At 44.4% G+C, this 24,710-nt stretch overlaps 1 protein-coding gene across 1 annotated transcript in view; it reads right to left on the bottom strand.

Moving 5' to 3' along the window:
• The window catches only part of CDH23 (cadherin related 23), a 209,158-nt gene that overhangs the window by 171,820 nt on the left and 12,628 nt on the right, over window positions 1-24,710 (bottom strand). Inside the window, exon 3 of the mRNA XM_064716315.1 lies at window positions 21,879-21,956. Within this exon, the coding sequence (XP_064572385.1) occupies window positions 21,879-21,956 (78 nt within the window). The remainder of the gene's footprint in view (window positions 1-21,878; window positions 21,957-24,710) is intronic.

Below are 24,710 nucleotides of genomic sequence, written 5' to 3'. Positions count from 1 at the left end.
GAGAGGAGAAGCTTCAGGAAGCCTGAGCCACAGACCTTTGTTATCATTCCTTTCTTTTCTATTCTTAGCTAGTTTTTTGATGAAATCTTTTCTTCCATTCTTTTAGTACAGTTTTAATATAATATATATGATAAAATAATAAATCAGCCTTCTGAAACATGGAGTCAGATCCTCATCTCTTCCCTCATCCAAGAACCCCTGTGAACACCATCACAGACACGAAACAACACAACGTGGGCTTGTTGATTTTTCTAAGGTAAAAAGGGACTTTTTATTTTCTGTCTCCAACATTTATAGATTTCTAAAAGTGACAGTGGATTGGAGGGTGACAGTGCCACCTCTCCAATGACACTGGACAAACCAGCAGCCCACCAAATTTCTCTTCTCCCATAACAGAATGCAAAACAATGAGTTATTTATATAAAGTGTGTGAGAAAGTTGTCCAAGAATGCAAACATCAGAAGGCTGAGAAAATCTTAAAAAAAACAGGGTGACACTGTGGTATCTCCAAACCCGGGTTTCGGACATTTGGGAGTTTGTCACTATTGGAGCACCTGGCCTCCAATCAAGATTTAAGGAAGTAAAATTCCATCACTGGACAGTACTTTGAGAGGGTCTAAAGGGTTAAAAGGTGAAACCTCCATTCTGTGGATCAGCACATGGTGGGGAGAAAAAAAATCCTCCCAGCACTGCAATATTTTCTCTATTCAGTCTTCTTTTGCATTTTTGATAAGGTTTCAATAAACTATTGAAATTGTTTTTGAAGTGAGGATCATTTCTCACACTGCCAAAGTCCCTGGTGCACCTTAGCATTACTGCAGTGCCTCCAAACCTGCCTGGAAAAGAGGAAAGAATCCCAAAATGCTCATCCCTGAGCAATTCCCTGACCAGCAGCACCCCAGGTGCTTTCTCCCTGCCTGCTCCAGCTGGGACCCAGCAATTCCTGCCTTCCCCTCACTGCAGACCCCTGGGACCATGGAGAATTGCTGAAAACTCAACGGGCTTTTGTCTCCCTTTGTCTGGGAAGGAACAGGCTGCCCCAGCATGAAAGAGGGAAGTAAATAAAATCAAATAAAACACCCAGGAGATAAGAAAAGGAGCAGGTGTAAAAGGAGGGGTTTGGGTCTGTTAAGGTATTTCTGGTGAAAAAAGGGTTCCAGCTCTTAAAAAAAAAAAAAAACCCTTAAAAATAATTTCCTCTCCAAACTGCCTGGGTGCCTCATAATTACCAAGAATGATCACAGACCCATTCGTTTGATCCTAAAATTAATACATCATGTTCGGAACCATATAGCATTAATTTATCACAAGATTTATGAAACTTGTACTTTTTTCCTAATGAGTTTTATGCAAATTCTCCTCCATCCATTGTTTGCACCCTTTTTTTTTAAAAAAAAAAAAAAAAAGAAGTTTTCTTGCAGAAGCTGCTCTGTCAGAAATTCTCATTGACTTTTATTGATGTCTGTCCTTCTGTCTTCATGCCCACAACAGGAGGGAGAAGGAGAGGAGCTCCAGGCTGGATGGGATCCTGTTCACACCCCTAAATATCAGGGGAATCCTGGAAAAACCCCAAATATCAGGGGAATCCTGGAAAAAAACCCAAATATCAGAGGAATACTGGAAAAAAAACCCCAAAATATCAGGGGAATCCTGGAAAAACCCCAAATATTAGAGGAATCCTGGAAAAAAACCGAAATATCAGGGAAATCCTGGAAAAACCCTAAATTTCAGGGGAATCCTGGAAAAACCCTGAATGTCAGAGGAATCCTGGAAAAAACCTAAATATCAGAGGAATCCAGGAAAGCCTGGCTAATGCAGCTCTGATTAACACATCTGACACAAAGTTGGAACCCTAAATCCATACAATATCCTTTTCTAATTAACTTCTGAAGCCATGAACAGCCCAGAAAGAACAAGGGATGTTGCCTTTGTTCCTTCCTGTCTTCTTCCCAACTCCCTCCAAAAATATTCATTTTTTAAACTAACCGACACCTTCTACCCAATTCCCTCTAAAAATGTTAACATTTAAAGCTAACTTAGACCTTCTACCCAACTCCCTCCAAAATCTTCATTTTTTAAACTAACCTACACCTTCTACCCAATTCCCTCCAAAAATGTAAACTTTTAAAACTAACTTAGACCTTCTACCCAATTCCCTCCAAAAGTTAGTTTTAAAAATGAACGTTGTCAGAGGGAGCTGGGTAGAAGGTCTAAGTTAGTTTAAAAAAATGAAGATTTTGGAGGGAGTTGGGTAGAAGATCTAAATGTTCATGAGCACAGGAACCAGGAGGGCAGAGACCAGAAGATGCAGCCCTTGAGCTCATTGCTTCTCCTTGGCCTCATCTCACTTTCTAGAAAACACCACACCAGGGCAAACAGGAGAAGAGCAGAACCCCAGAAATGAATTTAATGAGGTGCTTTGCTGTAAATAAATGATTTATGAGTAAGGCAACACGTGCGGGGTTTCGCATTTTAGCCAGGCGCGGTAACGTAGCTCCGCGTTAATTAGAAAAGAGAAGCTGCTCTGCAATTAATATGAGGTGGGAGATAAAGCTCATTAGGTTGCAGCGCCCAAGGACTGCTGGACACCTCTGGGGTGTCAGACACCCCCAGAATTGTCAGGCAGTCACATCTGCAATGCTAATGGAGCGCTCACAGGGTGCTGGGGGCTCCTGGGGACTTCTAAAGGCTTTCTAACCCAAACCTCCTGCCAAGGGACATCTTCAACCAGAGCAGGGGATCATCAACCTGACCTAGGGATGAAGCACTAAAACAAGATGCCCTACTATCAAAAAATCCTTGCTTGCACTTAATTTAAATCAACTCTCTTCCAGCTTGAAGCCATTAGCTCTTTTCCCATTGCAACAGGCCCTGGTGAAAGCCCCTCTGCTGAACTCCACCAGCAGCCCTGTCAAGCTGAGGAGCTGATCAACGTGAATGGGGGAGAGAGGAGAAAAACCAAAACCAACAACAAAACGAACATGTCAGCAAATTCCACTTGTGCGAGGGAAGGGCGTTCATTCACGTCTCGTTTGAAATCTCATCTGCGCCTCACAAAAGCTGAGCCATCCCCAAAGCTCTCACTCTCACAGGGAATACAAACCCTCCTCTCGTGCTACAGCTCCTGCCCAGCTGCTCTGCTCTCTGAATGGCTCGGGGGAACAAAAACCCAGCCATGCTCAGCCCAAATAGCACAGGGGGTTTGGCTCCAAAGTTGGATTGGGTACCAGCATCCCAGTCCCTGGGAGGAATAGTGGGTTTGTCTTCACAAGCAAGCTGGGGTAGATAAAACTAGCACTGCTGGGAGATAAAACCAGCACTGGGAGAGAAAAGAAACGATGGGAGGGGGTCCACTGATTGATAAATGGAAAAAGAGATTTGCTTTTACAAATAAAGTTTAGGTTTGCTGATCAATGAAATTGGACAGCGAAAGATGAAGGAAACAATGGGGAAGAAAAATCTCCTAAATTCCATAAGAATTAAAAGTTAAAAGAGAGGGGTGTACATTAGAGGGGAATCTTTGCAATAAGGTGTTTTGGCAAGTCTGTACCTCTCAAGTGCCTCAGCCAGTGGGGAAAGAGAGAAGGGAAATGTGGCTGGGAAACTGGGTTAAAAAGGAGGCTACGTCCTCCAAAAATCTGAGAGATCCCAGGGGATGCCCCATGGCCTCTCTCTGTATTCGAATAAAGCCAAAAAAGGACTCCTCTGTCTCCTTTTTGGACATAAACCTCTGGTGTTTGTGGACTGATTTCCCTAACCTCCCCAAGGCAGAAGAAATGGAGCCAGCGGTCAGGTTTTGTCTGCAGATCTCAGCTCCAAGAGTGAGCCGGCCTTGGGCTGTCACCGTAACTCTCTGAGGTTTCACAACATGCGCTGGGTGATGAATTCTGCCTCGTTATAATGGAGATGCAGCGAAATCCCTTCCTGATTTATCTCCCCAGGGTTGAGTTAGTGCCTCCTGATCTCCAAGATACGGCTGCAGCAAAAGCCGGGCTTGAGCAATGGGGCAGGAATCAGAAACACAAGGTAGACGGTTTTGGAAAGGTCACATTTCCTCCTCCTGTTGTCATCCTATTGCAGGGGCTCCATGCTGTTGTCTCCTTATCTCAAAAGTTCCAAACCTTCTTGGTACAGCTCTCAGAGCACTGACTCTTCCCAAAGCAGCCAACTGACCCCAGTTCCCTTCTCAACACCACCCCACTCTTTTATAGACCCTTCTTCTCATTATTTACAGCTGCGGCCTGGTAAAGTCAGGCCTGCTCCTGATCTTGGATAATTGGCCCAGCTGCAACTCCTTAGGTGTGAGATTGCTCTCTACACTATCTTTATTTTCTTGTATTCTATCCCCCTACATCTTCCTCCTTGCATCATGGAGTCATGGCAGGATTTGAGTTGCAAGGGACCATACAGACCACTTTGTTCCAGGGACACCTTCCACAATCCCAAACTGCTCCAAGCCCTGTCCAGCCTTGCTTTGGATACTTCCAGGGATGGGGCAGCCACAATGAAAGCAACAAAACCTTTGAGAGACCCAAGAGGACCTCAGAAGTCTCTTCTCAAAGATGACAAACACATGCAGCCCATCAACACAACTCCTTCAGGCTCCTGGGCCTGGCGACAGCACAGAGAATTTCCACCCATGCCTCCCTCTTTGTCCCTCTGAAATGCCACAGAGGAGGTGGGGGGACCCTCAGCAGGTGCTGTGTGAGGCAGGAGCTTATCTGCAGCCCCGGCAGGGCACGCAGTAAATTGCCTGTTGATGAATGAGGCTATTTAGGAGCCGCTGGTTATTAATGAGGCCGACGTGCAGAGACATTGAGGAGCAGCCCCACGTCCCATTGTCCCCTCCCTGTGAGTAATTGAGCACCTCATCTACAGGGCTCCACTACCAGCTTGGCCTGTTCAGCAGCAAGAACAAAACAGGGCCCAGGGAAATGGACGGGGAGTGCTGAACTGATGGCTACAGTGTGCTGATAAAGCCAAGCTCCTCTGGAAGTCAGGCAAAGCTGCAGTCTTTGGGTGGAATTAAACCTAACCCAAGGCTCTCCCACTCATCCCTGTGAGCTCCCACCAGCCTCATACAGCTCTCAATATCTGGTCCTGTGCAGCAAACCCTCTCCAAAACAAGGGAAAAACTAAACAGGAACAAAACAGGGCCCAGGGATATGGAGGGGGAGCTGATGGCTCCAGTGCGCTGATAAAGCCAAATTGGGCAAAGTTCCAGTCTTTAGATGGAATTAAATCCAACCCAGTGACCAAGGCTCTCCCACTCATCCCTGTGAGCTTCCACCAGCCTCATACAGCTCCAGTCTATGGTTCTGTGCAGCAAACCCACCCCAAAACCAGGGAAAAGCCAAACAGGAACAAAACCAGGCCCAGGGATATGGATGGAGAGCTGATGGCTCCAGTGCGCTGATAAAGCCAAGTTGGGCAAAGCTCCAGTCTTTAGATGGAATTAAATCCAACCCAGTGACCAAAGCTCTCCCACTCATCCCTGAGAGCTCCCACCAGCCTCATACAGCTCTCAATATCTGGTCCTGTGCAGCAAACCCACCCCAAAACCAGGGAAAAGCCAAGCCCAGCAGCCTGAGGTGCGAGCAGCCGCGGTCCAGCCGTACTCACAACCTGGAGCACAGCAGGGCTGATCCCTGCTGAAGCCCAGGAGGCTCTCCCAGCGCCACTGCCTCACTCTGCACGTCACAGATGTCTAAACACGGCCAAGAGGACAATGAGTGAGAAATAAAGAGGCTGTTTATGGCGGGAGGAAGCCTTGGAGCAGAGCTGCACAGCGGCTGGCGGCAGAGCGAGGCAGAGCGCGCGAGCGCACAGCTGTAAACTTGTTTCTGAGTTAATACACCCACGAGTGTTTTTTCTTTTCCTATGAAAGCACACTCTTCTGCAAACAAACATCTGGAGAGCTCTGTTACAGCTGGACCATTATCCCCAGTGGCTGGGGCATTCAATTAATTTAGCCTTTCTCATTTGCGAGTTGTCTGCAAATAGACTCGGCTTTGCAGGAATCTATTTGTTATTTGAATATACCCAGTGAATGGTTTATTAAAAACATATTTCAGGCCCAGGATTTCTCACTAATTGCTCCTACAACTGTCGCTCTGAGTGCTGGCAACTGGCAGCTCACCCCACAGAAATGGTCACCGTGGCCAGGTGGGAATGCCTTTGCATTTTGATGGAATGGAATCTGCCTCTGGAAAGAGCCTTCCGAGGGGCTGTGGAGGCACCTGCACAAAAACACATCCTCACACGAACACACAGCATCCAGCCTGCCTCAGCTTCCCAAAAAAGCACTCAACAGCTGGTCCAGTGCTGTGATAGAGATGGACAAAGGCTTGTTTCTTCATGTAGAGTAGCTAAATCTTTATTGTACACAGTTTATTTTTATACGGTATTAAAATGTATTTGTGTTTGAATTTAATAGGTCAGCAAATTACTGACAGTTTATTGGCTGGCAATGCTTAGTGTACATATTTATTTAATTGTTTTCTTTCTAGATAACGTTTGTCACAGACATCTTTTATGGAAAATCCTTTCCTTAGGATTTTTTCTCCTGAGAAGCTGACAGGCCTCAGGAACAAAATGTAAACAATGGTTATCTGCTCTGTGGAATGCAACAGGTGCATCTGTGATTGGGTTCATGTGGTTGTTTCTAATTAATGGCCAATCACAGTCAGCTGGCTCGGACAGAGAGTCTGAGCCACAAGCCTTTGTTATCATTCCATTCCTTTTCTATTCTTAGCCAGCTTTGTGATGAAATCCTTTCTTCTATTCTTTTAGTATAGTTTTAATATAATATATATAATAAAATAATAAATCAGCTTTCTGAAACATGGAGTCAGATCCTCATCTCTTCCCTCATCCAAAAACCCCTGTAAACACCATCACAAAAGTTTACTTTTTCTTTCCCCCCACTATTTCTCACTGGATAGGTTTTTTATTAATATAGGTGCAAACTGTTTTCTCACAGAAGAGATTGGTTTTTATTCTTATGATTCTTCTCTCAAAGGAACTTCTCGGGCTAGTAGCTAGCTTAGCTGAAATGGCAAGGTCTGATTTTGTAAGGCTTTTCTAAGGTTTTACATATATGTAACAGTGATGTATGAGATGTCCTAACCCAAACCATTTTAGGATTCCATGATTGCCCTGTCCAAGGTGGCCTGTGAGAGCCTGGCTGCTCTTTCTGCAGGCTGGGTCAGAGCTGCAAGGGGTGGCTGAGCCTGCACAGCCCTCCTTACACAGTGCCCACATCAGCCAGTGCTCAAAAAAACCTCCCTCAGTCACATGGAAAAGCAAATCACATTTAAAAATAAAAAAAAAAAGCCTGCACGCCCCTCCTCACCTGGTGTCCACATCAGCCAGTGCTCAAAAAAACCCTCCCTCAGTCACATGGAAAAGCAAATCACATCTAAAAATCCAAACTGAACACAGAACTCCACGCTCAGTCCCAGCTGCTGGCTTGTTTGAAAGCAAAAAGAAAGCAATCACTGAGGTTTCACAGACTGTTCTAAAAGTGGAAATTTATGAAGAGGAAAGTGAGCCTGTAAGTCCCAGTTTTAGGCTTTTTTCTTTCAATTGCTCAGAGTGAAGACTTGATTGGCGGAGAAATGGGCATTGACCACCAAATTCAGCATCTCCCTGCTACATGACCCAACAGATGTCGCACACATCCATTTTTTTCCAGCCCCTTTGGAGCAGCAGCTCCAACTCCCATGCCAATCCAGCCTCTTGTAGAGCTGAACCTTTCCTGTGTTATTGAACCATTTATTGGATGAAGAAAACCCTCCCTGCTCTTTCCAGCTAAAATTGATTTCCAGACTGAATCCACATCAGCCCCTTGGCCCCACTGAAGGACATTATGGATCTCCCTAAATGAGTCCTGGTGCATCACAGCTGAGAGATGAGAGATCCCAAAGGCTGCCAATCCCCATGGGACAAGACACAGCACAAAACCTCAAAGAAAACCCCAAAATAAATTCATTCCACCAGTCCAAAAAAAACCCCAAAGAAATTAATTCCACAAGCACTTCCATGCAATGTTGCTTTGTGAGCTGCCATCAGCAAGAAATGCACCTTTTTTTCCTCCTTCCCATTAAAAGAGAGCCATTCTTCTTTTTTTTTTTTTTTTTTTAAAAACCCTTTTTTAAAGGTTGTCCTTTATTCTAGCCCTTGTCCTTGGCAGGATGCAGATTCCCTGGCCTAGTAACTCCCATAAATTCCTCAAATTTGGGCTGAGATTGTATCTGTGGTTATTAAAGAGTGATAATAAACCTTATCAATCAAGAATGAACACAAAAGGAATAAGAAAAGGATTTTCCTAGGAGTGAAAGTGCAAGAAATTCATAACCAACTTAATACCTGTACCAATAAGAGATACTCATGAAGAATCTGCTTTAGAACCAGTTTGACTCTTTCCATAAGAAAAAAAAAGAGGAGAAAAGAGAGACCCTGGGGGGGGCTCCATCACCCCAGGGATTTCTCATACAAAACCCCTGCTTCTCTTTCAGGTTTTGGGATGGCTGTGGGATGAGTTTATTTATAACTATATAACTATATAACTATATAACTATATAACTATATAACTATATATGTGTATATATATATATATATATATATATAATATTTAAATATATTATATTTTTGTATATATATATACAAAAATATAATGCAATATAATATATATTTACATTATATAATATATATGCTTATATCTATTTATATATAGAAATATATATACTATCTATAGAAATATATATACTATTTTGTATATATTTTATATATTTTTAAACATTTATTTATATGTATTTATTGTATAGTAATGTATTATACAATATATAACTACAATCTTCATATATTTTATAATATATATTTATTATATATTATATCTATTTCTCGCATAATAATGTATTATAAAATAAATATATATTATATAATAATATATTCTATAATTAATAGAATTATAAATAATAAATATATTTATTTAGAACAATATATAATAAATATATATTTATTCAGAATTATATATAATAAATATACATAATTATATATAATTAATATAAATATATTTAGAATTATATATAATAAATATATATTTATTTATGCTATAATAAATAAATTATAAATAATAATTATTAATTTTTATATATTCTCCCCTCCCCAGTGAGGCTGATGACAGACACATGAGGAGCTGCTGAGGAATAACAACTCCAGACATTTAAGGGTGCAGCAAGTCCTGGAGCAGGCAGAGGGAAAACACCTTGCAGGAGCTCCTGTGGGCTGGATGGCAATTCCAGTCCCACAATAAAAAGACAAAAAATCAAATAAAGCTGCCCAAAGCAGGATTATCTGGGAAGCTGGAAAACAACCCTGCAGGCACAGCCCACCATGGGCAGGGATGAGAGCCAGGCCCATGAGCAGCTCCACACCTTGAGATGCCCCAAAAGGATGCTCTGGGATCAGCTGCTCTCCAGGAGAGGCTCTCCTCTGCCAAGCCCCTTTCCCAAGGCCCCAGACACCCCAAAGAGGAGGGTGTTGTTGGGGAAGATCCCCTGGAGGAGGCAAAAACTGTCCTGCAGCACATCAGGAGGGGCTGGCGGTGCACGTGCTGCTCGCAGAACAGATCAATCCCGACAGGGAAGGCTCCTGGGCTTTACACTCAGGGCAACACCAGTGAATAAAACCAGTGAATCATTTATTCAGTCAATTCCAGCCATCCCTAACCACAAGCTGTCTGACAGCAGCCCACAGATTTCTCTGGTGTATTCTTATTTAAGGCAATAATCCCTGTGGATAATTCTGAGACTCCGGCTTGTTTGCAAAGCGCAGACTATAAAGATGTTTCAGAGATGTTTCACATGTTCACTGTGCCCTTTCTCCCCTTGTCTGAGCCATCAGATCGAGTTTACAAGCCAAACAGGGATAATTCCAAATCAGGAATTTGCTTTCTCTTGGCAACATCCACGGAATGCTCTGTGGTGGTGTTCACAGGTGTCTCAGGACAAGGGAAGAGATGAGAATCTGACTCTATGTTTCAGAAGTCTGATTTACTATTTTATGATATTTATTATATTAAAAGAAAACTATATATTAAAACTATACTCATAGACTAGAAGGATTTCATCAGAAGGCTAGCAAGGAAAAGAAAGGAATGGAATGATAATAAAATCTTGTGACTCTCAGAGAGTCCAAGCCAGCTGACTGTGATTGGCCATTAATTAGAAACAACCACATGAGACCAATCACAGATGCACCTGTTGCATTCCACAGCAGCAGATAATCCTTGTTTTTCTGTTCCTCTGAGGCTTCTCAGCTTCTTGGGAGAAAAAATCCTAGCAAAAGTGTTTTTTCATAAAATATGTCTGTGGCAATGCTCCTGCCTGTTACCTGTGTGGGATGACGACCTGCACAGCACCAAAGGTATCTGCACACTAAAACTCACCCCCCACAAACATTTTCAACACCTGTCCAGCTTGTCCCAGGATCAAAGACAAGAGAAAGACCCTCTAGAGCGAGTCACAAGACTATGGATGGTGACAAACTCACTGTTTCTCTGTTTGGTGCCTCCCAGGCTGATCTGAGTGGGTAACAGGTATGGAAGGGAACAGGGATAATAAAACACACAATAAATTCTGAAATTAAAGTTTCAAGAGCAAACACTCCAACTTCCCCTTGAGGACAACAGGCATCCTTTTCTCTCCCTTGCACATCCTTCCAAGCTCTTTTTCCCTCCCCTCACTGCAGCAGCCAACACCTGCGGCAGAGTGCATCTCCCCTTCCCTGCCTTCCCAAAGCATTCCTGTGCTCCACACACACATTGCCACGTCCCTGCAGACAGAGAACACCCAGGTGACAAGCACATGTTGGGCCAGGAGGAAAGGGGGAGCAGGGAGGAGGCAGATCTGCAGGCTCCAACCCCTTCCTCTCCCTCGTTATGGATGAGGGAAATTAGCTGTGACACTCATTAGCTGCAGCCCCTAATTAGTGAAAATTAATATTGGTTTTGATAGAAGTGCTGGCTGAAGCTCTCCCAGGCAAAGGCATTATTGACCTTGTTATCCTGTTCAATAGCAAGTTACAGCACAGAAGCTGCCTCTCATGGAGCCGACAGATTGCAGCTGCCTCCCACCCTCCAGAGCTCCCTTCCCCTTCCCTCCCAGCTCCAAGGGACACCTCCAGCCCCTGCCAGAGCCCCCCCAGCCCCATGGGCACCTGCACCCATGCCTGGCAGCGTCCCAGGCCTCCCCATCCCTGTCTGCACCCCAAAATCCCAATCCCCATCTGACTGGTGGCCCCAAATCCTCCACGTCCCAACAAACTCCAGAGCCAGCAGAGGAATTGCTGCCCACCACCTCCACCCACAGCAGAAATAAAGAGGGAGAGCTGCAGGGCAATGGCAGTGACCATTTGATAAGGGAAGGAACAGGAGCAGCATTCCTTGACCTCTGGGATTCCCCACCCTTGGGAATCCCACGGCGGGCAGAGCACCAGACACCAGCGAACAAAAGGAAAACATTTGCTACCAAAGTTGTGCACAAAACCCCCAGCACAGTGCATTATTCACGCATTAATAACAATAAAGATGTCAGGCTGCCAGATAAGGAGTTAATCTCCTTCAGAGCACAATTAAGGATGCCATTATCCAACCACCTGGGGCCACTTGCGCACGGTTTCATGGAAAGCAGGGATGAGCCCTGCCTGGCAAAGGACCTGTCACCCCCTCCACCCCAAATACTGACCCTGCACCTTGTTCAAAAGAGGCTGTGTGCAGATCCATGACAGGAAAACTCCTTTTAAAGAGCATTTTCCACTCCTGGGAGCAGCATCCCAGTGAAAGCTCCCTGGACAGCAGCACTGGGTGCTGGATACAAACCCACAATTGGCTGGTCCTGGGGTGAGCTTCTGCTTCTGGGGGCTGCAGGGGGGATTACCACCACTGGATTCCAGATTCCAGCTGATTCCAGCTGGATTCCAACAGATTCCAGCTGATTTTACAGTGGGACTGTGCCCACGCCAAGCACAGCGATTTTGGCTTTTGGGATGAACTGACTGGCAAAATAAAAAAATAAAAAAAATCACAACCCCAACTTACAACTTGGAATGCAAAATCAAGGTCCTGGTTTTAAATCCACGGAGGCCTCCCCTCTCTCCTAGGAGACATTTTCCCACCTTTATCTGCTTGTGGAGCACCCCAGACCCAATGAAACTCACTCTCCTGCCACTGTTCTGTGAATTTCCAGGATGCTGCCAATGTCCATGGCTCCACCAGATCACCCTGGGATGCAGTGTGATGAAACCAGCTTGGAATTTAATTTATTTTTTCCCCCATACAAAGCCTCAATTTCTGCCTCTTTCAGGGGAAAGCAGGCGGGCAACAACTTCTGGCTGATGCTCTCTGCAAGCCCTCACTCCTCACTCTGCACCTGATAGGAGCACAGTTTTTCCAAGGCAAAGAGCAACTTGCAAATCCTGGGAGATTGTTCTTTTTGGGCATTTTTGTTGGTTTTTTGTGTGTGTGTGTTTTTGTTTTGTTTTTTGTTTGTTTGGGTTTTTTTGTTTGTTTTTTTTGTTTGTTTGTTTGTTTTTTGGGTTTTTGTGGGGTTTTTTGGTGGGATTTTTTTCTGGGTGTGGGGTTTTTTGGGGGTCTTTTTGTTGGTTTTTTTTGTTGTTTTTTGGGGTTTTTTTGGGGGGTGGGTTTTATTATTATTTTGGGGGGTTTTATTATTATTATTTATTATTAATAAAATAACATTTTTATTATTATTATATTTTATTATTATCATGGGGTATTTTATTATTATTACTTATTATTTTTATTTTTATTCATTTTTTTCCCCACCCTTCCTGGCCCTAGGAAAGCTGCTGGCACAGATGTGGGGGCAGGATGGTGCTCTCTGTGGGCTCCCCTCACTTCTTGCCTCAGCACACCCAGCAGAGCTCCTTGGCAGGGAAATGCTGCTTTTTCCAGCAGGATGTGTTTAATTTGATGCTGCTGTCGTGTGGGAAAAGGTGCATTTCCAGAGTCAGGCTTTTCTGCAGGGCTGGTGCTTATTTTACAGTCTTCTGCCACATCTTATTCCTTCCCCTCTATTTCCCAAAATCATTAGTAACAACCATTAATCTCTGCCTGGGAGGATGCTCCTCGTTTCTCTCCATACCCCAAATTGTTCATCTCCCTTGGACTTTGTGCATTTCAAAATCTTTTTCTCTCCCCCCTCCTCTTCTTTTCAAATTAACTGCTTGAAACCAAAACAGCAGAGCGAGCAAAGCCACCACATCCCTGTTTATGAAAGGATGTTATGTTCCACGACACCAGCTCTCACCTCGAAGCTAATAATCAATTAGAAAGGAAAAAATAAAGAGGTTTCTCCAGATCCAGGTACCAAATCACCCTCCTAATTGCTCACAGGCAGCAAGACAACCTCTGTGATACAATACCAGCGCCGGCACCTGACAAAGCCATGCAGATGAATGGAATAAAATTGAGTTACTAACCATTAAATGTCAAGTGGTTGAAATCTTTCCCCCTCGTGTACCCAGCAATATTAATAAATCTTTAAGAGAGGGAGCTCACAGAGCTTTTTTCACTGCCCTGACCAGCACTGCAAACAGAGCAGATGTTTTCAGAGTTGTCCAACAAGGCTTCCTTTGCCCCCCTCCTGATGGCTACAGTTAATTCAAAAACCATCAATGCACCTGTGAAAAATGCATATTTTATGATTGGCTTTTGGTAAATATTAAAATGAATATTATATGTGTTCTGTTAGAAAGTTATGCTGTATTAATTTTCTTAAGTAGTGTGTTAAATATAATTTTAGGTTGTAACATAATATTAAAATAGAAACTATGCTATGTAAGATACTTTTTTTAAAAAGAGAGGAATGAGACAGCAGCCATAGGACACCTAAATCTTTAAAAGAAAGAGAATTTATTGCTCATTTATCAAAAAAACCCTAACTTCTTCCTGCCTTGCTCAGCCCTGAAGATGTTGCCAGGATTCAGAGGAAGAAGCTGACACTGAAAGTTTTCTTCACTAGCCTGAAAATTCTATAAAAAGAGTCATTGTCATAGAATGGTTAGGGATGAAAGGGAGCTTCAAGACCATCTTGTTCCACCCGCTGCCATGGGCAGGGACACCTTCCACCATCCCAGGTTGCTCCAAGCCCCTCCAGCCTGGCCTTGGGCACTGCCAGGGATCCAGGGGTAGATCCAGACTGCAGAGATCATGTGCCAACATTAGAAGCAGAGGGTAAAGGAGTTAGGGTTAGGGGTTTATCCCTTCTTTTTTAAGCTCACACCACCCAGAAACATCAAGTTCCAGATCTGGCAAAACACACAAGCATGTTCACCACTGTTTGCAAACAGGGCTTTTTTCCCCCTGATTTTTCACAGCTCACCTTCCTCACCAAAAATAAAATCATGAGTGTGTGCAAATGCAAGTGTTTCCCTCCAGAACAGGGCATGACCCTTGTCTAATAGAATACCTCCAAAAAGATACACACACACACACACAAATAAATAAATAAATCAATAAATAAATTATAAATATATAAATAAATATATAAAATATATATAAATAAATTAAAAATATATAAATATATAAGATATATAAATATATATTATATAAATATATAATATAAAGATATACATTATATAAATATATATAAAATATACATGTAAAACTATATAAATAAATAAAAATAAATATATAAATATATATAAATATAAAATTATATATTACATATATAAATTTATATATATATATATGTCTCCTAGCTTGAATATATACACACTTATCCATACATATGTGCTTTTTTTCCCCCTCCTGTGTTTTTTTCCCCTTTGTTAAGCCTGACTCACTGCTCTTTCTCAGTTTTGCCCCCCATGTTAATGCCTCCAATCAGCCTGGAAGATTTTCCTGAGCTGGGGCAGTGTTGGCATCCAAGCCCAGGCATTGCAGAGTGACAAGGACCAGGGCACAGCCCGCCCTGCACACATAATTAATGCTGCTAAAGCCATCCCAGACATTAAAAACCACCCCAGCCCTCATTACACAACTGCCACATCTTTCTCCCTCTCCCTGGAAAGGGCTTGGCCCCCGTGCCAGGGCTCAAAAGGTGCTGAGATCAAACCTCTGGGTGGTTTGATGGGGAGCAAGGTTACCCTGGCATGTTAATGAGTCCATTTTGCAAATATACTTTCTTCCTTCTCCCTCTTCCCCTTCTTAAACACGAGCATTAATGTTACTGCCTATTAGCAAAGCAGATATGAAAGTTTAAGTGATTGATGAAGTGATTAATTTAATGATGCAGGGTTAAGGGTTTGGGTGGGAGTGAGGCTTTTTTTTGCTTTTTTTTTTTTTTTTAAACCTTAAGTTCCCTGATGTTGGGAATAACTAATTTTCCAGCCTTAAGTTTTCATTAAAGATGCTGTACTTTCTGCAGCTCAACAAGTAATTTCATCAACGGGCCTTCAGATGACAGATAAAGGGAGAGCTGAGATCCCCTCCTTGAGCTCTCCTCAAATATTGCTGCTCATTAGGGTCCTCAGCATGCTTAAAAATGAGGCTGCTCCTCTGGAGAGCTCTCAAGAACCCTGAAAATTCAGTTTTAGGCAGCAAACAGCCATTGGGTGATAGGTAAACACTGAAGAGCTCCCGTGTCAGTGCCAACATACCTGGTGCCCAGGTTCTGTGACCAGCCACAGACCAAGTGCCACCAGGGTCTGGTGGCCCTGCCCTGCTCAGATGATATGGTCATCTGCCCAAAGCTGGCCCCATGCATGGATGTGAAAAAATGTGTATTTTATGATTGGCTTTTCACAAATGTTCAAATGAATATTATATGTGTTATGTTAGAAAGTTATGCTGAATTCATTTTCTTAAGTAGCGTTTTAAATACAGCTTTAGGTTATAACGTAATGTTAAAATAGAAACCATACTAAGATATGTTTTTTAAGAGAGGGCTTGCACCAGATAGCAGCCACAGGACACCTAAATCTTTCAGAGAAACAGAATTTTTTGCTCTCTTGTCAAATTTTTCCCAACTCACTCAGCCCTGAAGATGCCATTAAGATTTTTAAAAAAATTGACACTGACCAAACAAAATCCTTTGTTTGAATAAAACTTATACATCATATATGAAGTACGTGAATATGCAACAGGCTATTGCTTTTAAGAGTCAATGCTCTGTTAACGTGGGTCTTTTTTCAAGCTTATTTTGCCCAGAAAGAGGTACCCAAACTTTCCATAACTCTTTGCTTTCATTGTCTTGTATTGTCCTAAATTCTAATTGTCCAAATTTTTATTACTTTAATTATATTACTATTTTTATAACCATTTTATTGCTGTTAAACTTTTAAAATTCTAAAACCAAATATCTAGAGTTTTTCGCAATGGATCTCCCAGCTCTGAGACAATTTAATCAGCCCAGAAGCAGGCAGGGATCAGAGCGCCAGCATCTTTTTTTTTTTGTCTTTTTTTCCTCCCAGTGATGCATCTGGAGGAGCCTGGGCACAGCTGTGGGATCAGGCAGGTTGAGCCCCTGCTCGGTGCCACACTGATAACCATTATCTCCAGCAGCAGCTTGAGTGGCCCAGCACCCCCAGGGACCTGTCCTGGGTGCCAAAGCATCTCCCTGTGCAAAAGGCAGCAGTGTTGGAAGGGATGATTGCCTTGGAAAGGACAGGCACAGAGTGCAGGATGGAAGCCTGGAGATGAAAATCCTTCTGGGCCAGTGTCGCAGACATCCTTTATGGAAAACCCTTTCCTTAGGATTTTTTCTCCTGAGAAGCTGAGAAGCCTCAGGAACAAAATGTAAACAATGGTTATCTGCTGCTGTGGAATGCAACAGGTGCATCTGGGATTGGTCTCATGTGGTTGTTTCTAATTAATGGCCAATCACAGCCCAGCTGTCTTGGACAGGGAGCCTGAGCTACAAACCTTTGCTATCATTCTTTCCTTTTCTGTTCTTAGCCAGCCTTCTGATGGAATCCTTTCTTCTATTCTTTTAGTATAGTTTTAATATAATATATATAATAAAATAATAAATCAGCCTTCTGAAACATGGAGTCAGATCCTCATCTCTTCCCTCATCCTCAGACCCCTGTGAACGCCGTCACAGGCCAGTCCTTGCCTGGGACAGAGAATTAAATTAAATCATCCACAAATATCAGAGGGATGTGCTGCCTCAGATCCACGTGAGGAGTCACCCTGCCTGTGGAACACCACGCTCCTATTTGGTTTTCTTGTGAAATAATGGTGAAATCATGGTGTCCGAGCAGGCACGAGGTGTCACACACCAACCTAAACCCTTTAGTGGCCACCAAAGTGCAGCCACTCCTCAGTGGTCCTCCACTCCTCTTGGGCTGCAGGGGCACAGGGAGAGCCCATTCTCAAGTAGATCTTACAAAGAGCAAGGTTCAGCTCTGCCTATTCAAATTTAGTGCAGAAATATCCTTGACCACAGAGTCTGCCAGCTCAGCAAAAGCTGCACAGAGCAACCATGAAATTCCCTGTCAGCCAACCATCCATCCATCCATCTGCCTGAGCACGGTGCACCCCAGGATGGAGAGCACAGCCCAGGGCTCCTGGGAGAGCCAGAGGGAAGGGAAAGGGAGCAGCAGGCACAGCCCAGGTCACTGGGCATGGCACTGCTCACTGCTTTTGTCACTGCTCCTGACCCGGCACCTGCTGACTTGGGGCTTCTCCGTGCTCCCAGGGCAATTCGTGGTGCTGAGGCAGCTGCTGGAACCCTGCATGCTGAGAATTTCAGATTTTCTGTGCTCAAAGATCCCCAAGAGAACACTGTATTTGACCTGAGGCTGTAGAGAAAGCTTCCAAAATTGACAGAACTGAAATTATAGGTGTGTAGCTTGAATAGAAGTGTGGTAGAAAACATAGAGTTTAAAGTTTTAGGATATAGTAATGTATTTAAAGCTAAGATTGAGATATTAAGGTTGGTAGCTAGTTCTTCTTCACCTTCTTCATGAGTTTGAGTAGTAATTCTTGAGTAGTATTTTGTAATTAAACAAGATCCGCATTACGAGATAGTTATTGGCTTAAGAGATTAGTTATTGTGTTAAAATAAAAATAATTTAGGTGTCATTTCTTAATTAAATAGTTTTTCCTTAAGAAAACAACCTTGTAAAGATAGATAAGGAATTGTTTTGTAGCTCGTTAGCAAAATAGTGTAAACTCACAGCTTGTGAGTTTACACTATTTTGTAAATATACTGTGATGTAAATAAAAAACTAATAAATGTCTAAATCTAAATGCAAAATACCATCTCAAACACTTGCAATCCCAATAAAAATAAAGAAAAAAGGGAAGGGAAGGGAAGGGAAGGGAAGGGAAGGGAAGGGAAGGGAAGGGAAGGGAAGGGAAGGGAAGGGAAGGGAAGGGAAGGGAAGGGAAGGGAAGGGAAGGGAAGGGAAGGGAAGGGAAGGGAAATATTATCTCATTTGCTTCTCCCTGTTTTGCTGCTTTGGAATGTGGCTGGAGATCATTTACCAACAGGTGCATGTTTGATTGGTTTCATGCGAAACCAAACTTTTTGTTAGGATTTGTTAGTTCTTTTTGTTAGGATTGGGATTGCAAGTGTTTACCAACAGGTGCACGTTTGATTGGTTCCATGTGAATTGTTTTTTACTTCACGACCAATCACCATCAGCTGTGTCGGGCTCTGAGGTGTCAGCCACGAGTTTTTCACTATCATTGCTGTTAAGCCTTCTGTCTGTATCCTTTCTGTGTTCTTTAGTCTAGTTTTAGTATAGTTTTTGTATATAGTTATAGTATATATAGTTTAGTTATAGTTATAGTATATAGTTATGGTATAGCATAATGTAATGTAATGTAATATAATATAATGTAATATAAATAATTCTATATATTAATGCAGTATAGTCTTCTGTATTCTTTAGCATATTTTTAAGATGGTTTTTATATATAGTTATAGTATATCTAGTTTAGTTATAGTTACAGTATATTATATTAATTATATTATAGCATAGCATATTATATCACAGCATATTATAGCATATTATATTATAGCATAATATAATAGATATAACAAAATAATAAATCAGCCTCCTGAGAACACAGAGTCAGATTCTCACCTCTCACCTCGTCCCCGGGCCCTGACAAACCCAACAGGACACGCTGTCCCCACCTGGGTGACCGTGCCCCCGACACAGCACGGCCTGAGGGCAGGGTCATGTGCATGTTATCACCTCCAGTGCAGTGGGTGAAGCGTTTCCCACTCTCCTAAGACAACATTATTCTGAAATGTTCTCGCTAGGATGGAGGGAAGTGGAACTGCCCTCGTCTGAAGGGCCTCTTTTGTCACACATTTTGCGAGGCGTCGAGGCATGAAAGCTTTCAGAGCTTGAACCTGGCTGAGTCCAGGCTGGGTGGTTATAAGGCTACTTACAGAGCTGACATGATGGATCATCTTCATTTCCCCACTCCTGTCCTGCTCACAGCAAATCCATTTGCTGGGCAATTAGACTGCAGTCATTACATTATGCTAAGAAGAGACTCCTTTGGCAGCAGCAGCAGCAGGGACCCTGATCAGGAGGAGCCTGGAGTGCTGCCTGCCCATTCCCAGCCACTGCAAATGCAGGGCTGGGGTGGAGCTTGAGGCTCCCCGGGACGAGGGAAGAGATGAGAATCTTGAGTCCATGTTACAGAAGGCTGATTTATTATTTTATGATATATATTATATTAAAAGAAAATTATATACCAAAGAAAGAGAAAGGACACATCAGAATGCTAGCAAAGAATGAATAATAAAATCTTGTGACTGACTCTGACACAGCTGGACCATGACTGGTCATTGAGTAGAAACAATTCACATGGAACCAATCAAAGCCTCACCTGTTGGTAACCCTTCTCCAGAGCACATTCCACAGCCATCAGATAATTATTGTTTACATTTCTTTTCTGAGGCTTCTCAGCTTCTCAGGAAGAAAACCTAGTGAAAGGATTTTCAAAAAAAATCACAGTGACACAGGGCCACCGATGGAGGCAGGAATGATGCACCTGACTCCATGTTCTCAAAAGGTTAATTAATTACTTTAGTATACTATATTGTATTAAAGAATTCTATACTATACTAAAGAATACAGAAAGGATACTTAGACAATGCTAAAAAGATAATAATGAAAACTTGTGACTCTCTCCAGAGTCCTGACACAGCTTGGCCCTGATTGGCCAAAGAGTAAAAGCAACTCACACTGAAATCCAATGAAATAATCACCTGTGGGTAAACAATCTCCAAACACATTCCACATGAGCACAACACAGGAGAAGCAAATGAGATAATTGTTGTTTTCATTTTTCTCTGAGGTTTATCAGCTTCCCAAGAGAAAAACCCTGGGTGAAGGGATTTTTCTAGAGAATGTGAATGGCACACCCAGCTGCTGGCAAACCCCCGTGGCAGCAGGGCCACCTTCCCAGCCTGGGAAGGTCTGGGATTAAGCAAAATGGCCCTTTGGATGATTCTGCTTGGGGCAAACAGCAGCAGGATGGAGATGGACAGTCCCTCTCTCATCCATACTCTTCTCCCAAGGGGTTTCATCCAGCCAGTGCTCCCATTTTCCGAGTAAAACACAGGGTGACAGAGCTGCTGGCAACTGGAATGGACTCTCCATGTCTTGCCCATGCCACTACAACCCAACCAATCCCCTTCCCTCCTCCTCATCCTCCTCCTTCTCCTACAATTCCCTCCCCAGAGTTCCCACCTCCAGCTCCCTCTGCACGTGTGTATGTGTGTGTGTGTGTGTATTCCCATTACTTCTGGGTGAAATAACTGACTACAGGGTCAGTCCACCTGAAAATTGCTCTCCCCAGACCTAAATGAAACAGATGGGCATTGATGATGTTTTGGGAGAAATTAATCAGCCTGGACCGGCGGCAGCGCCAGCAGCTCCCCTGGCCCAATCTCGCCTAATGAATTCCGAGCTCTCTGTCTTAATAGCTCCTGACAAGACTAATTTACTCTTGTAAGTGATTAGAGGGGGAATGATCTCTTAATTGTTGCTTAAGATCCCTTTTGGCACGGCAGGCAGCAGGCAGGGAGCTGCTGCTTTGCAGGGAGGGGATGCTGCAGGCAGCCATGGGCGCTCAAACAGACCTCAAAAAATACAATTTTTGTTTTTTCCCCAGGAAACAGGCACCACACACAGTTCTGCTCCTCACACTCAGGATATCAGAAAGGTGTTTCCAGATGTTACCTTTGTTTTTTTTTTTTTAAAGTTAATAAAGCTTAACTGAGAAAACACCTACCAACAGCAGGAAACACAGGAACAACTCTGTGTGTCAACACTTCCCAGGCTGACATTTCCCTCCGGAAACAAAATCTCAAGGTGCCAATATTCTTAAGAGTCAATTATATACATGCACACGGCGCAACACAAAGTTAAAAAAAAAAAAAACCAAAAAAAACGGAAATTCAACTGCCAAAGTAATTCCAAGAACGACTTGACCGGCATAATGTCTCATGGAGGAAGGAAGGCTGGAGGAAATCTCCCTATTTTCTGACAAAATAGGAGTGCAACCCTGAAGGGGATGTGGGTGTAGAGCCCTTCCCTCAGGAAGGTGCTGCTTGGGCTGCAGGTGGGAAAGGGACCTCCAGAGGCTCCATCCCAGCCTCCCAATCAATTCCTCCCCCATCAAAGTCCAGTCAGGAGCCCTGATTGAAGACCATAAGTTTAATGGACTGAGAGCCAGGGTCGATTTCTGCATTTACTGAAAACCAATCCCCAGCTAAAGAAAGCAGGGAAAGAAAAGCTCCATCTGTCCATCAAAAGAAAAACATTCCTCTTCCATGCTTTTCCAAGGTGTGGTGGCAGTCTGTGCCCATCACACTTACCCACAGGAGTGTCCTCGTTGATCAGCAGGTAGGTGTCGAAGAAGTAGTTTATGAAGTAGGGCAGGCGATTGCCCTGACCTGGGAAGAGGACAGAAACAAGGAGTTATTTCCAATTTAGTACCAATATAGCCAGATGGAACTTGCCTGGGCTGGTCTGGGCCTTGCTGCTTGACCAAGGGCCGCAGCTGTGGTGGTTTCACCTCAGAGACACCTTTGGCTAGCTGGATATTGCAGCAAAAGTGAGGGTGCCACCTCAGGGGTCTCTTCCCTGACTGATCCATCCCCAGGATCGAGCTGCCCCACATTGGGCACCATTATATTGGAATTAAATACCCATATAGCCAGAAGGAACGTGCCTGGGCCCGTCTGGGCCTTGCTGCTTGACCAAAGGCAGAAGCTGTGGTGGTTTCACCTCACAGACACTTTTGGCTGGCTGGGTGTGTGGTGTTTCACCCCACAGACATTTTTGGCTGGCTGGGTGCTGCAGCTGGGCCCGTGCAGACAATTCCAGGCCTGCAGGAACTCTGGTGGTGCTGGGATGGAGCCTCCTCCCTTCAGAGGATCCACTCCTCAGGTTTCCCTCTGTGGAGAAACTTTGAGGCGATGGTGAAGGAAAGGAGTCGGTTCTGATGGAGGGTTTGGATTCAGAGCTTTATTCTGGCCTTCAGGCCTCTGAATCCAGCAACTCCTCCAACAGAGCTCCCTGAGCCTGTGGTTGCTGTTCTTTGAACCCTGGGGAGAGGGGCAGGGAAGGGGTAGGGAGCCACCAACCAGATAAGCAGGGAGGTCTCAGGGGACAAATGACACCTGGATGGCCCAATGTCCCTCAAGGGGTGTAAGACATCTTTTGAACTCTGCCAATCTCACAATGCCCTTTCTGGAATGCCAAGATTGACAGACAGCACTCAGCAGGGGCAAGGGAGGGGAAGGGAGAGGTGATTGGCACACCCGGGGAAGGAACCGGGATAGCTGAGACAGGCTATTGCATCACACTGCAACATTTCCCAAGGCTGGGAAGGGCTTGGGAATGCTCACTGGCACGGGGGCCACTTCCCTGCACCAGCCTTTCTGGGTATTTGGTATTTTCCAAAGGCAGAGGAGAGGGGGAAAGCCGACAGCACAGGGACCGGGAGCATCAATTACTGCTTTAGCCCACAGTTAGTACCTTTGCTTTGCTCCCACAGCTGAGAGCCTTTCGCCTTGTCAGGCACCCCAGCACAGCCCCATGCTCCTTCCCCGGGCTGCCTTTCCCTCTAATTGCCTCCTTTCACCTCTAATCACCGGGCTCGCTCCTCTCCACTCCCTCTCCGGGCCTGCCCCTGGCCCGCAGCCTCATTAGGGGACAGAGCCAAGTGCAGAGCACGTAGGAGAGTGACAAAGGCAGGGAGAGAGGCAGCCAGGAGGGATCTGCTGCGGGGAGAGAGGTGCAGGGAGAGGAAATCACTCAGTGATTTCCCTGGAAGGTTTGGTGGGGCGTGCTCAGCATCCCAGGAAAGCAGAACGCACCAAACCTCAGCAGCCCCTTGGCCTACCCAGCTCTCAAGATGCTCCTGAGACCTCTCAAACACAGGTCCCAGGTGGGCATCCCACCAAACCAGCTCCTGGAGACACAGGGGAGCAACCTGAGCTCCCCCAGGGCTCCCTCTGTGACAAGACAGGGATTTTCAGCACTGCCCTCTTTCCTGAGGCACCAGCTTGGTTAAACACCATGAGAAATGGGAGAGCACTGCAGGCAGCGCTGTTGCAAAGGCACATTTAAATCCCAGCCTCTGGAGTTAAGCACCTGGAAAGAAAAATAGAAAGGAACCTGACAAAGTGGGTTATTTGGGAGCTAAGGGCATCTCCAGGGGCTTGGCAGCACACTTGTCACTGGGGCCAACAAGCTCTGGGAGGGGAAAACGAGGCTGAAACACCCCCAGCAGCCTTTGGCACACAGGACTCGTTTCTGCAAAACCTTTCTGTCTCAAAACACATCCCTTAATATCACCAGCACGCTAAAAATAAGCTGCACTTTCCAATTCCAGGTGCAGCAGGTGCTGGGAGGCTTCCAGGATCTGGGAACAGGGAGACCTGGCCCTGGGAGCTGCTGAGGGAGGGTCTGGGGGCAGGACCCTGCTTTGGGCTGCAAATCCCAGGATACAGCTGGAATTTCCCTCTCAGATTGCCAGAGGAGGCCATGGAGATCTGAGAGAGCTGGGGCTCCTCTGGGATGGGAAACTGGAGAGGAGGAGGCTCCAAGGAGGCCTTGGCTGGTGGAGATCTCTGCCCATGTCCTGCAGGCAGGAGCAGGGGGACCCCACTGTCACCCCAGAGCTGAACCTGTCCCAAAACCTGTCCCAAAACCTGTCCCAAAACCTCCTGCAAACACTCCAAACCCACCCAGCCTCCACTTTCCCATGGCTTCGCCAGGAGCTCTGCAAACCTGCTGGCAAGAGTGTCACAGACAGATTTTCTGAAAAATCCTTTCGCTAGGATCTTTTCTCCTGGGCAGCTTCAGCTTCTCCATGTTTTGCCGCTTTGGAATGTGATCTGGAGAACTGTTCACCCAGCATGTGAATTGCTTTTACTTGGTGACCAATGACAGCCACCTGTGTGGAGGTTGTGAGCAGGCACAAGGTTTTATTATTCATTCCTTTCTTAGCTAACCTTCTGATGAAATCCTCTCTTCTGTTCTTTAGTATAGCATTTTAAATACAATATATCTCATAAAATAATACATCAGCCTTCTGAGAACATGGAGTCAACATTCTCATCTCCTCCCTTTTTGGGGTTGCCTGCAAATTCCACAGAAAACCTGCTCCATCACCTGCAGTGCCCAGGATATGTGGCAGG

Source organism: Zonotrichia leucophrys, chromosome 6, assembly GCF_028769735.1.
Source record: "Zonotrichia leucophrys gambelii isolate GWCS_2022_RI chromosome 6, RI_Zleu_2.0, whole genome shotgun sequence".
Taxonomy (NCBI): domain Eukaryota; kingdom Metazoa; phylum Chordata; class Aves; order Passeriformes; family Passerellidae; genus Zonotrichia; species Zonotrichia leucophrys.
Note: the sequence above shows the minus strand (reverse complement) of the source record. Positions and strands in the feature narration are given on the sequence as shown.